A 12862-nucleotide genomic window follows, 5' to 3' on the forward strand; every position below is an offset into this window, starting at 1 on the left:
CGCCCTCATCATAAAGAACCAGCCCACTTCAGCCTCCTCCTACCTGCCCCAAGTAACCAAACGATCCCCAATGATCCACATTCTGGAGCATCTCTTCTAAAACTGACTTAGCCACGAGATGCCACCAGGCACCCAAATGACACTCGCACACCATGTTGCAGTGCTGAACTTTCCGCTCGAAGAGCGTGTTAGGGTGCAGCCTCTTTGTTGGGGCACTCAAGTTTCTCTCTGCAGACCTGTGCAAAAGAAGGCATGCCTGCTTCCCCCACCCCTTCTTGGCCCTGCTGAGAGCCTTGCTAAGGAAGCAAAGGTACTGCAAACCCGCCGTGAGCCCATCCGAATTGCTGGGTGCCTCCCAGGGGCTCGAAATCCCGAGAGGAAAAATGAAAGGGAAAGCGCTTGCAACCAGCTTGCTGCTCTCCGTCCTCAGGGTTAAATAAAGGGAGAGCTCGGATTCCTAGAGAGGCAGGAAATTTGGGAGGAGAGGGGAGGGTGGGCTCAGGAATGTCCCTTCCTTACCCGTCCGCCGCTAGAGGCGCTGCTGTGACTGCAGCGCAACTGGAAGCGGAGGCTTGGAGGGGAGGCGGCAGCAACCAAGATTTGGAGGTGCGGGGCGGGGGGAGAAAATGATGTCTGGGAAGAGCCTGCTCGCCACCCCAACACCCCCGCAAATATTCCCACCGGGGCTGAGCTAGCTTCAATTGCATCGCGCGACGGTCCTTCTCCCGACAAAGCCCCTTCCCGAGCATCAGCCAGACCCCCATGGATTAGTGGGGGTGGGTGGGGGTAAGCCTTTTTTGCACGGCAGACAGGCTTTGGGGAGAGGGCGCGGGGAGGCTAGCTGGTATGCGGAGGCCCTCCTTTCATCCTTTTGTCCCCTAAAGAGAGCTTTGTCTGCCTTTAGTCTGCTCATAGCCGGAGAAATGATTTGAGAGGGGGAGGGGGGGTCGAGGAAGATCACGCTGCCTTGAAAGTGAGGCCAGATCCATCTGCCTGGCCTATTTCTGAGGTCCTCCACCCTTGAAGAAAGATTGCCGGGGTGGGGGTTCAGCATCAGGAATTCAAGGTACTTCTTCCATCTTTGCAGCTGGAATTGTGAATCCACTTTGGATCCACTTTTCCTCACACTGAAGGGACGCATTTTTCCTTCCAGTCTGCAGCCAGCACAGCTGGAAGGACATGGAAAAGCCCGGATGCAAAAGTCCCTCTTGGTGGCCTCGGGCATGCCCAAATACTGCTTGCCAAGGAAACGTCTCCAGACTCCTGACGACTCAGCGGTACTGGCTATACAGAGCCGAAGACAAAAGCAGCTGCAAGAACTCAGCTGCCTTCTCAAGCGCGGCTTTTTCTCTTCCTTCCTCATCTAGAAAGCTGTCATTGGACTTGGGAATAGGTCCCTGCCCTCAAAGAACTTTCAGTTCATATTTCAACAGTTGGGGTCATGCGAACAGAAGGGGACAGGGTAAAGAGGGACGAAGGCTGCACATCAGAGAGGGCATGCCCTCAATTCCTGCCACTGTGCGAAACTGGATGCTGGACTAGATGGGCCTTGGGCCTGATCCAGCAGTGCTGTTCTTATGTTCTTATCAGCGTTTCCTGTAGCAGATTCCCAGATGTTGTTGAGTACAACTCCCATAATCCCCAACCAAAGGCCATTGCACCTAAGAATGCTGGAAGCCGTTGCACACACTTAGGTTTTGCTTCAGTTGGCATGCTTAGGTTTTGCAGCTGCATATGCTTAGATGTTGTTTCAACTACCAATGAGGACTAGGACCTTAAATCTGGTTTTAATTCTGTTGTTGCTTACATTTTCCCCCAACTCTGTCCTTTCTTGTTTATAGTATCATAGCATGTTAGAATTGGAAGGGACCCTGGAGGTCTTCTAGTCCAAACCCCTGCTCAGCACAGGAACCTACTACAGCATCCTTACAGGTGGCCGTCCAGCCTCTGTTTGTCCAGGAAAGGAGACCTCAACACTGCATGAGGCAGACTGTCCCATTGCCAAGCAGTCAGGAAACTCCTCCTAATGCCTAGCCTAAGTCTGCTTTCTTGCCATTTCAATCCATGGGTTCTAGTCTTCAGGAGCACCAGAGGCCAAGTATGCTACTTCCGTGCTCTGTGATATGATATGTTTATAGATCTTAAAGTCTCCAGATAGGAGTTTTTAGGCTTTAAAGGCCAAATTACCCTTTAGAACTAGAACTTTAGAGCTAGAACTCCTGATAACCTTTTCTCAAAACAACAACTGGGAAAGGTCCAATTTCCTAATCCAGATTTCCCTGCAACCTAATACTTTATAGGGAGGGGGCTGAAATGAGGGTATCAGCAGGCGGGCAGAGAGTTATACCCCTCCCCCCATCATGACTTCTGTCCAAATCACCCTCCCCTGTTTGGAAATAGGGTGGATTAATTTAAATCACCAAGAGAAAAAGAAAAGGCACCATGATTATTATTTTTAAATCAATGTCTCTCTGGAGACTTTGTACATAAAATTTCATTGGTTGCTGTACTAATTGGTTGCTGTAATCGTAGACATGTGTTGACTTAAGACTGAATAGTGCCCTTTTGTGATCTTAGGAGGCTTACTATACATTTCTTAATATTTAACTTAACTGTTTACATATTAAATGGTAACTTAAACATTTAACTGTACAGTTTTGGATGCTGCATCTCAAAAATGATGTTGTGGAACTGGAAAAGGTGCAGAAGAGAGAAACAAAAGTTTAGTTGGATGGAACACCTTTCTTACTAGGAATTGGTGATATTACTATGCCACCTTTGGCCCATCATCTTTGTTCATGGAGAAGCTGCTGCCAGTCTGTGTAGACAATACTGAGTTAAATGTACTGATGGTCTGACTCAGTATATGGCAGCTTCCTATGTTCCTATGGAAGGCTATAAGGGGGCCTTTTTAATTTAGAAAGAAGGCAACTGGTGAGAGGGACATGATTGAGACTTATAAAATTATATATGGGCTGGAGAAAGTGCATAGAGATGAGTTTTTCTCCCTCTTTCACAATGTTAGAATTAGGGAGAATTCAATGAAACTAATTGGCAGCAGATTTAGGATGGCCAAAAAGAGTGCTTCTTTACACAGCACAGAATAGATCTGTGGAACTTAGTGCCACAGGATGTGGCAAAGGGCCCTTTAGATGGCTTAAAAGGGGACTAGACAAATTCATGGAGGACAAACCAATGGCTGCTAGTCACGATGGTTGCATGCTATCTGCAGTTTCAGAGGCTGGTTGCCTCTGAATATTAGTTGCTAGGAAGCAGCGGTGAGAAATGGGGGCATGCCTTAATCTCCTAGCTCTTATATTTAGAAGGAGGAGAGAAACTGTCCCTGTTCAGCCCAGCACGGCATCTCCCCCATGGCTGTTGCTAGTGTGGTGTGTGTGTGTGTGTGTGTGTGTGCACGTGCACATTTTAGACTGTGAACTCATTTTGAGACAGGGAACCATCTTCAAGCCCTGTTGTGGTGCACAGTTTGGGAATCATCTCTACTAGCTGAGCGAAGGGGCACCTTTTAAAAGTGGTGATTCTCTTCTGTTTAGCAGAGAGAGAGTAACCATCCTTATTCATCCCAGCACAGTGTCCCTCCGAGTGACTGTGGCTAATGTTTTTCTTGTGTACACATATATATGCGAAAACACAAATTTGAGTGTTACAGTCAGGGTTACGGGCTATTCCAGTTGCTGGCCCACATCCACACTAAGTTACTCATAACTCATAAGAATCTTTCTGAAATTAATGAGCCTATTGATTTCAATAGGAGTACTGAGTGCTAATTTTCTGAAGCCTGTCAATCAGGCTGAGGGGCGGGGCATGCTGAGCTTCAGTAGGTAGCCAGCCAATCAGGAGCCAAGGAAGAAGATCTTCACCTTCCCTTTTGCAGCAGACACATTGCTGAGGATGCATTGGCTTCAAACAGATATCCACAGATGGGGAACAAATAGCACGGCTGCAGCATGGGAAGGCAGATGGGCTCTGAGAACCCCAGGAGCATTTCAATATCCCCTGTTGGGAATCCCTGGGCTAAGAGATAGTGCCTGGCCCAAAATCACCCAAGTCAACATAATGTCTGAGGAGGGATTTGAATATAAATCACCTCAATCCTATTCCAACACTCTAACCATAGTGGCTCTCTCAGCCCTCTTGGAGTGCAAATTCAAAGATGATTGAGTCTGTTCCATGACTTACACAAAATTCCACCCACAATTATTTTTTACAAAGAAAAACAGACTCTTTAGAAATCCAGTTTTAAAGTTTCCGTGTATTCATTAAGTTCAGATTTTATTGTAAACCAGATTGCTTTTAAAAGGAAAACTTTATTTTAGCTGAAAAACTATTTCAAAAATACAATTTAAATTTTTAAAAATTCAATTTTTAAAACAAATCCATATCTACATTGGGGATATGCACCCCAGTGCACCATTAAATTCATATATACATTGTGTGTGTGTGTGGGGGGGTAGATTTCAAGGAGGGGAAGGCTACATGGGCATAGGTGGGTGGGATCCACATGTCTAGTCATAGAGACAGGGGAGAAAAGGAGCTGAGATATGAAGATGTTGAGACCACTGATAGGCTTTTAGTGATTCGGACTAGGACAAATGAGGAGGATGTTTTTGGTAGAAGTGAGGGAAATATCTGCAGGTGAAAAGCCTTTCTCTTTCATCTCCCTCGCAGGTGTGGAAAGACCTCTGTCTCACTTCCTAGACCATCCCCTCTGGAACCTTCCTAGACCATCCCATAGGAACATCTGCTATGCAATCAGTGCAGGTAAGGGATGGATCATTGAGGAGGAGCTGGGCTGGGGCTTGGAGGCTACCTTCTTTCATATGGGGCTGAGAGACTCTCCCTATGGCTTCTGAGATTGCAAAGATCAAAGCAGCAAACCCTCGTTTTTCTCTTATGGAGCTTCAGATACTATTCAGTTGAGCAGTCCAATATTTATACTTGGCCAGCTGTTGTCTGACTACTGCTGCATACAATCACAAAATTAGTGATTTCATAGGATTTTAGAGTTGGAAAGGACTTTGGAGGTCCTCTTGTCCAAGTCAGGATATTCCTCCTAACGTCTAGCTTGAATCTCTACTCCCTTGCAATTTCACCAAATCATAGAATGTTAGAGGTGTCAGGGACCTTGAGGTCCTCTAGTCCAGCCCACTGCTCAGTGCAGCATCCCAATCAGATGGCTGTCCAGCCTCTGTCCGATATTTGAAGACTGCCATCACATCTCCCCTTAGTCTCCTCTTCTCCAGACTAAACTTTCCCAGTTCCTCATAGGTTTATTGTTGCATTTTTGTTGCCTTTCTCAAGAATGTCAAGAATGGCTCTTGTGTCAGTGGGAGCCTCATCACCGTGCCTTCTGATAGCACTGGTAGAAGGGAAGCTCCCCCCCCCACCTCCCCGAGTCATGCACATATCTTCCTCTCCTGAGTCAGACCCTTGGTCTATCTAGCTTAGTACTGCCTACATGGACTGGCAGCAGTTCTCCAGGGCTTCAGAGGGCTATTTCTCATCGCACTTATTTATATACTGTCTGGCCCCAAATGCTCTTGGTGGTTCACACAAAAAAAAAACTCAGTAAAGATGAAATAAAACAAACTGTTAAAACAGCAATTTAAAACAATTTAAAACATTCAAAAATTATGAAAAGCCAGGCTAAAAAAATGTGTCTTAAAGGCTGGAAATGTAACTGGATGGGAGAGGCAGGTCTGTAGGTAGACAGGCACCAAACCCCACAAGACTTTGAAGGTCAAAACCAGGACCTTAAATTGAACTCGGAAGCGAATAGGCAACCAGTGCAATGACTGTAGGAGAGGTGTTACCCTGTCATATTTTCTGGCACCCATGAGTAGGCGAGCCACTGCATTCTTGACCTGTTGTAGCTTTCTGATCATCCTCAAAGGTAGCCCTAGACAGAGCGCATTACAATAATCTAAGCGGAAGATAACAAGGGCATGGGTCACTGTCATTAATGCCTGCCGATCAAGTTAAGGGCATAATTGGTGAATCAGATGAAGCTGGACAAAAGCATTTCTGGCCGCAGCCTCCACCTGCTGTTTAAGCAGGAGGCATGAGTCTAAAAGGACCCCCAAATCACAAACAAGCTCCTTTGGGGACAGCGCCACCCCATCTAGAACAAGGTTCACATCCAGCTGTTGGCCGGTACGAAGGCTGAGTACAAGCAGTTCAGTTTTAGTGGGATTCAGTCTGAGCTTATTTTGATTCATCCAGACCTTAGCAGCTTCCAGGCATTGAATAAGCACAGAAACAGCATCCCCAGAATGGTCTGGGATGGCAATATACAGCTGAGTATCATCAGTGTATTGATGAAATCTCACCCCAAACTGGGAAATGACCTGACCCAGCAGCTCCATATAGATGTTAAAGAGGACAGGGGTAAGAACTGAACCCCGAGGAACTCCATAAAGGAGTGGCCATGGGTCAGAGCATCTGTCCTCAATGCATACTGACTGGACACGCCCGCTAAGGTAAGAATGGAACCACTGTAAGACAGTGCCCCCAATACCCAACCCACACAGGCGGTCAAGAAGGATAGCATGATCGATAGTGTCAAAAGCCACTGAGAGATCTAAAAGGACCAAGAGAGGGACACTACCCTCGTCAAGGTCCCGAAGAAAGTCATCTACCAGAGCGACCAGTGCTGTCTGTGATCTTGATGTGCAAGATCTTAATGTGTGGTGAGGATCATGCAGAAGAATGTGCTCTCCCAGGTAACCTGGGAGAATACTTGAAGATGCTGCCAGCAATTGAACATGGGACCTTCTGTATGCAAAACATGGACTTTACCACTGAGCTTTACCCATCACCAATATAGGAGCAGGCACCTCCTGCACTCCAATTCTCTCCCAGGAACTTTTGCCTTCTCCCCTCCTGAGAAAACCACACAGACTAGCTTCTGGTTCCCATTTCCTTCACTCCTGGAATCTCTGAGCAGAAATTCAGGAGGAACCAGGAAGAAAATAGACCCAAATAGACCTCACACTGGCATGACTGGCATGTGGGCAGTGTGAAGGGAGAATTTTTTGTTTTGTTCCAGCATCTGGTGAGCTTCGAGGAGATAGCCATGTATTTCACGGAGGAAGAATGGGTTCTGCTTGGTCCGGGCCAAAGATCTCTGTACAGAGAGGTCATGCTGGAGAACTATGGGATTGTGGCCTCTCTAGGTAAGGACCTCTTTTCCTTAATTAACAGGATTAATTAACAAGACCAGGATCTCAAGAGAAAGTCAAGCAGAACTCAGTAAACTCAGTGGGTTCAGTGCTCGCAGTTCCCAAAATTATACCTACATGTTCCTTACTCACTGGCTTGCCAGCAGTCATGTGAAGCCACTCCATAGGTGTGAATTCCCCTATCTATCTATCTATCTATCTATCTATCTATCTATCTATCTATCTATCCATCTATCTATCTAATTCTCTAAGGCGTACCCATGGCTAATCCCGTGCGTGGCAGATCTCGCTAGAGTTTGTGAGCAGAAGCACTGTGATGATTGGGCAGTGGAGATTCCATATGTAGATAGAGAGAAGAAGCCTGTGAGAGCAGAAGCACCATGGTGATTGGGTGGTGGAGATTCCATATGCAGATAGGGAGGAGGAGCTTGTGATGGTTCAGGTCAGTTGGAATGCAACTGTTACTGGTTGGAGAATGTTCTTGATTGTAGAGAAGAGGAATCTATATATATAAAAAAAGATAGTGGGTAGGGGTCTGCGAAGAGGGGTCGTGAGGGAGGAAAGAGCCCCTTCAGGAAAAGGAGGTTCCCGTTGTGTGAATTAGATGAGGAAGCAAGATGAACAAGGTCTGTTAACTCAGGAAGGGAGAGAGAAGAAGAAAGAGAGTGGGGGAAAGGGAGGGGAAGAAAGAGGGTAAGAGTGAGTGGAGGCGAGAGAAAGAGAGAAAAAGGGAGGGGAAGAGAGAAGGAAGGAAGGGCAAGAGATGGGCCCAAGCATGCACAAAAGGGCCCAGTCAACCACTGCTGCTGTTTGGGGCCACCGAGACCATTGGTGGAGGGAGGCAGGGAGGCAAGGGACAGGCCCGGGTCTGTCAGCAGCATGAGAGTATGGAGTGGCCATGGCAGTGGCAGCAGCGAGAAAAGGCCCAGTCAACCACTGCTGCTGCTGCTCCTGTGAGGAGGAGCAGAAGCGGGGCTCAGGGAGGGTGGGGATGTCTCTGGGGATAGGGGGCTGCAGCTTGGCCAATAGGTGCCAGCAATGCTGCAGCCGTGACCAAGGGGTTGAGGGGGATGAAGTAAAGAGATGAAGGAAAAGGAGCAGGAGTGCGGCTCAGGTGAGGGTGGAGAGATCTCTGAGGTGAGGGGGCTGTAGCAGGGGGTGAGGAGCGCAATCAAATACTAGCGCCCAGATGCTCTGCGCGGGTTAAGCAAATTCATAAGAAGAGCTCTACTAGATCAGATGGAAAACTGGGCATCCTGTATTGGTAATCCGTAGTAGTAATATTCAACCGTAGCTGAGCAGATGACTCCCACAAAGCTCCCAGGCAGAATGAATGAATGAATGAATATGAAGATCTCTGCTACAAGATGTGGTGACAGCCAGCTACCTGGATGGCTTGAAGAGGGGTTTGGATAACTTCATGGAGGAGAGGTCTATCATCGGCTACTAGTTGGAGGTCTAAAGGCCACCTCCAGCCTCAGAGGCAGGATGCCTCTGAGTACCAGTTGCAGGGGAGTAACAGCAGGAGAGAGGGCATGTCCTCAACTCCTGCCTGTGGCTTCCAGCGGCATCTGGTGGGCCACTGTGCAAAACAGGATGTTGGATTATGTGTCTTGGGCCTGATCCAGCAGGACTGTTCTTATGTTCTTTCAGCAGCTGGTATTCAGAAACAGACTTCCTCTTAACCCAGAGGTGTTCAATGCATTCACAATCTGTGAATGTAAATGTGTATGCATTTACAAATCTGTCTGCACATGCAATTATTCTCATGTTATGTTGGGCTGGAAAATAGGAAGTTGCCTTATACTGAGTCAGACCATTGGTTCATCTAGCTTGCTGTTGTCTGCACTGACAGGCAGCCAGTATCCAGGGTTTCAGGCAGAGAAAGGTCTTTCCAAGCTCTCCCTGAAGATGCTGTCAGGGACTGAAATGGGTCATTCTGCATGCAAAGCAGACGCTCTACCACTGAGCTATGGCCCTATCCCCACATACAGTGCTCCGCATGTGAAAGAACTGACCCAGCAATGTTCCCGCTAATTCTTTTCATCTGTGTGCAGAATTTATTTATTTAATTTATTGTTAAATTTATATACCGCCTTTCATTAAAACAATCCCAATATAAGAATAAGGGGTGTGTGTGTGTGTGTGTGTGTGTGTGCGCGCGCGCATGTGCATTCAGAATGGGGCCTTTTTGATTCAACCTGAGCAAGATCTAAAATTAACTGAATGGACATAAAAAAACAACTGTGAGTGCACCCACATGCGCAAGCCTTAAAGGAACACTGGTATCCAGATTCACATATAAAATGAATGCAGTATTTCACACGAACACATATACATGTGTACAGACACCTGGATGCACGAACAATGTAATGCCTGGATGGGGCTTAGGTAATCCTCCTTTGAAGTGATCTCAGATGGTCGCTACCACCATGCCTTGTGGCATGAATGCCACGGAGTCCCACCCATCGTCCCCTCTGCCCCCACGTGCTTCTCTGCTTGCCAGGCCAGAACCACAGGTCACTCCAAGGGCTGGGCTGGGGATAGCAAGTATGCATTGTCCCCTTTGCTAAGCAGGATTTGAAGTTGAATGGGAGTGCATTTTGCTTGCAACTGAATGGGAGACTACATGTGTGAGCACTGTAAGATATGGGCCGCTCTGGGAAGAGCATCTGCATGCTTGCATGCAGAAGGTTCCAAGTTCCCTCCCTGGCATCTCCATGATAGGGCTGAGAGAGACTCCTGCCTGCAACCTTGGAGAAGCCGCTGCCAGCCTGTGTAGACAATACTGAGCTAGATGGGCCAATGGTCTGACTCAGTAGAAGGCAGCTTCCTAAAACTGGTGCAAGAAAGAATTACAGATAGGTTTGGTTCTACAACTTCATCCCCAACTGGCATTTTAATGTGAGTTTCATGAACAGTAGTGCTTCCAAATGTCAGTGATGACTTCTGGTGGCTCTGCTATTATGTAAAAATGTGCAGAAATTAAGAGCATCCTTTCCCTACTTTTGGAGCCGGGATGTTTCTGGGGGTCAGAGAGACAGGCTGCTTGGAGTGCCTGAACAGTTTGACAGAAGTGGTGGATATAACGTGTCTCTTTATTTCCTCCAAAGAAGGATTTCCAGTGCCTAAACCTGACCTCATTTCCTGGCTGGAAGAAGAGGAACATACATTTATCCAGGACTTTGAGGAAGAGGAGAGATCAACAGGTATTCACTTTGGTAGGCTGGGGACTGTGGGCCTCCCTTGGTGGGTTGGTGGAGTTTCTGGGTTGGGTTTAATCTCTTCTAGGACAGACTGACCCATCAGTCTCTGGTGGCTTCATGCCATCTATTTGAGTCCAGCGGGTCCTTTGTAGGAGGAATTTGCAACAAGAATCTGGGCTGTGAAAAATGAAAATGATCCCATCCACTGCTGAGCTAGTCATGATTCTGCAGTTTCAGTCCTTTAATCTGGTTTGAGTTCAGGAAGAATTGATCAAAGGCACTCCTGGCCAGCACCCCTCTCTTTTTCCCCAGGAGCAAGACCTGGGAGCACCTGCAGGTTGCCTTTTTGTAGGGATGTGCTCAAAACACGATTTGGCGGCCAAATCGCAGCAGAATCCCTTCAAAACATAGGGCTTGCTGATAGCTGGAGGGGAGCACTACTGTTACAGCAGTGGCACTGAGCAGAGGAGGAGCAGGTAATAGACCTGCTCTCCTGCACATTAAAGGGGCTGCGTGAGCCCTCACTTTCAAAGGGATTATGTTGCGATTTGTATGCCAAATCGCATTTCAAGCACATCCCTATCTTTTTCTCTCTGACAAGATGATAATAACTCTGTTAACTTACCCTCCTCCCAGAGAATTCCCCCTGCTCCGCCTTGTCTGGATTCATCTTCAGCATTCTTCCAAGCATGTTTCTGAACCTTGATAGCCATTCTTGGCTGCTTAATTAATGGCTGGCTGTCAGGCTTGGCCCAGACCTAGAGGAGGAGGATCTGGGGGATGCAGGAGAGCCAGCCTTGGCAGAGGGGATGGCTTCCATTACCAGAATGGCCACAACTAGAGCCTGCTTAGTATTCAGAAGGTCCCAGGTTCAATCCTCTGCTTCTCCAGCTAGAGCTGGGAATAATTCCTGCCTGAAGCTCTGGAGAGCCGCTGCCAGTCAGAGTAGACAATACTGAGCTGGATGAAACAAGAGTCTGACTCAGTAGATGGCAACTTCCTATGTTCCTATGACCAGGTTGGGAATCAGACCGAAATGGAACTTATTTATCCAGGAGAATAAATTTGGTGGAATATCCTCTTAGACCCTAAGTTTCTTTTTTTACACTCCTCTCAGGTTTCCCTCTTTACTTTACCAGGTGATAGGCAGATCCATGGGAATTACAGAAATTTATCTGCAGTGTCATTGGAAATATCTGAGGAAATACCTGAGGCCTTTGGAAATGAAGGGGGACCCAGGAGGCAGGAGGGGAACCAAGCGGAGGACTGGAGGAGTAACTCCATCGTTTGCCAGGATGAGGACTTCCATGAAATCCTGATCCAAGAAGAATATTATGAAGGAGAAACAAGGAACATGTGCCCCTTATGTGGGAAAATATTCAGTTGTAAATCCGGCTTGAATAGACATTTCAGAATTCACACCGGAGAGAAACCCTATAAGTGCTTGGAGTGTGGAAAGAGATTCCGTGAGAGCACGTACCTAACTTCCCATCAAAGAATTCACACAGGGGAGAAATTGTATAAATGCTTGGAGTGTGGAAAAAACTTGAGTCATAGCATATGCCTTACTTTGCATCAAAGAATCCACACAGGAGATAAACCGTATCAGTGCATGGAATGTGGAAGGAGCTTCAGGCAGAGATCACAACTTGCTAGACACCAGAGAATCCACACTGGGGAGAAACCATATCAGTGCTTTGAATGTGGAAAGAGCTTCAGGCAGAGAGTCCAACTTGCGAGACATCAGAGAATCCACACAGGGGAGAAACCATATGAATGCTTGGAGTGTGGAAAGAGCTTCCGTCAGATATCACACCTGACTTTCCACCAAAGAATTCACACGGAGGATAGACCATATTCATGCTCAGAGTGTGGAAAGGGCTTCAAACGAAGCACAGACCTTACTAAACATCAGAGGATCCACACAGGGGAGAAGCCGTATAAATGCTCTGATTGTGGCAAGAGCTACAGACAGGCGGCACATCTTTCTTCACATCAAAAAATCCACTCCAGAGAACCCATAAGGCATCCAAGAAACCACAAAAATGGTTTGCAACTGAAGCTTTTGTAATAACATATCACATTTTTGTGTGTTATTTTAGGGGTGTTGCCTATTTAAATTAATATTAGATTAGATGGTTAGTCACATGTATTCAATTCCAGTTATTTAAATCGGTGTATGTTTATATATGAATAAAATAATTCTTCTGAAGACAGCATGCCTTTTTTTTGATGATGCATGAACGTGCCCTAGCAGGGACCACAAAAGAGGCATTCCATCCTGTATGTGACAGAATGCCTGTCCTAAGGTGAGGAATACCCCTTCTAAGATGAAGAATGCCACTCCTAAGGTAGTGACCCTTCTTTCAATTTTTTGAATATTTGCATTGAAGCCAACATTATTTATTCTTTTACATCTGCTCCATAGTTGATTACGAGTCCCCCATTAAACAA

General features: G+C 46.8%; 1 protein-coding gene across 22 annotated transcripts; it reads left to right on the forward strand.

Moving 5' to 3' along the window:
• The first annotated feature begins 499 nt into the window (after nucleotides 1–499).
• LOC128348164 (zinc finger protein 239-like) lies at nucleotides 500–12620 on the forward strand. 22 transcript variants are annotated; one of them, XM_053303832.1, is made up of 7 exons: nucleotides 527–606; nucleotides 1154–1277; nucleotides 1842–2098; nucleotides 4690–4782; nucleotides 7070–7196; nucleotides 10316–10423; nucleotides 11548–12620. In XM_053303832.1, exons 4-7 carry the CDS (start codon nucleotides 4768–4770, stop codon nucleotides 12477–12479), a joined length of 1182 nt encoding a protein of 393 aa, XP_053159807.1. In that variant the 5' UTR covers nucleotides 527–606; nucleotides 1154–1277; nucleotides 1842–2098; nucleotides 4690–4767; the 3' UTR covers nucleotides 12480–12620. The 22 variants fall into 22 exon arrangements, with proteins under 22 accessions (XP_053159803.1, XP_053159818.1, XP_053159807.1 ...); XM_053303829.1 differs by having other exon boundaries at nucleotides 535–786; XM_053303827.1 differs by lacking the exon at nucleotides 527–606 and adding an exon at nucleotides 795–1066.
• The last annotated feature ends 242 nt before the right edge of the window (nucleotides 12621–12862 follow it).

This window comes from Hemicordylus capensis, chromosome 2 (genome assembly GCF_027244095.1).
Source record: "Hemicordylus capensis ecotype Gifberg chromosome 2, rHemCap1.1.pri, whole genome shotgun sequence".
NCBI lineage: Eukaryota > Metazoa > Chordata > Lepidosauria > Squamata > Cordylidae > Hemicordylus > Hemicordylus capensis.

Coding starts and splice junctions, on each gene's coding strand:
- LOC128348164 (XM_053303825.1), top strand. CDS start 4,614: ATGAGGAGGATGTTTTTGGTAGAAGTGAGGGAAATATCTGCAGGTGAA. Junction 4,783..10,315: donor CTGCTATGCAATCAGTGCAG/GTAAGGGATGGA, acceptor TTTCCTCCAAAG/AAGGATTTCCAGTGCCTAAA. Junction 10,424..11,547: donor ATCAACAGGTATTCACTTTG/GTAGGCTGGGGA, acceptor TTACTTTACCAG/GTGATAGGCAGATCCATGGG.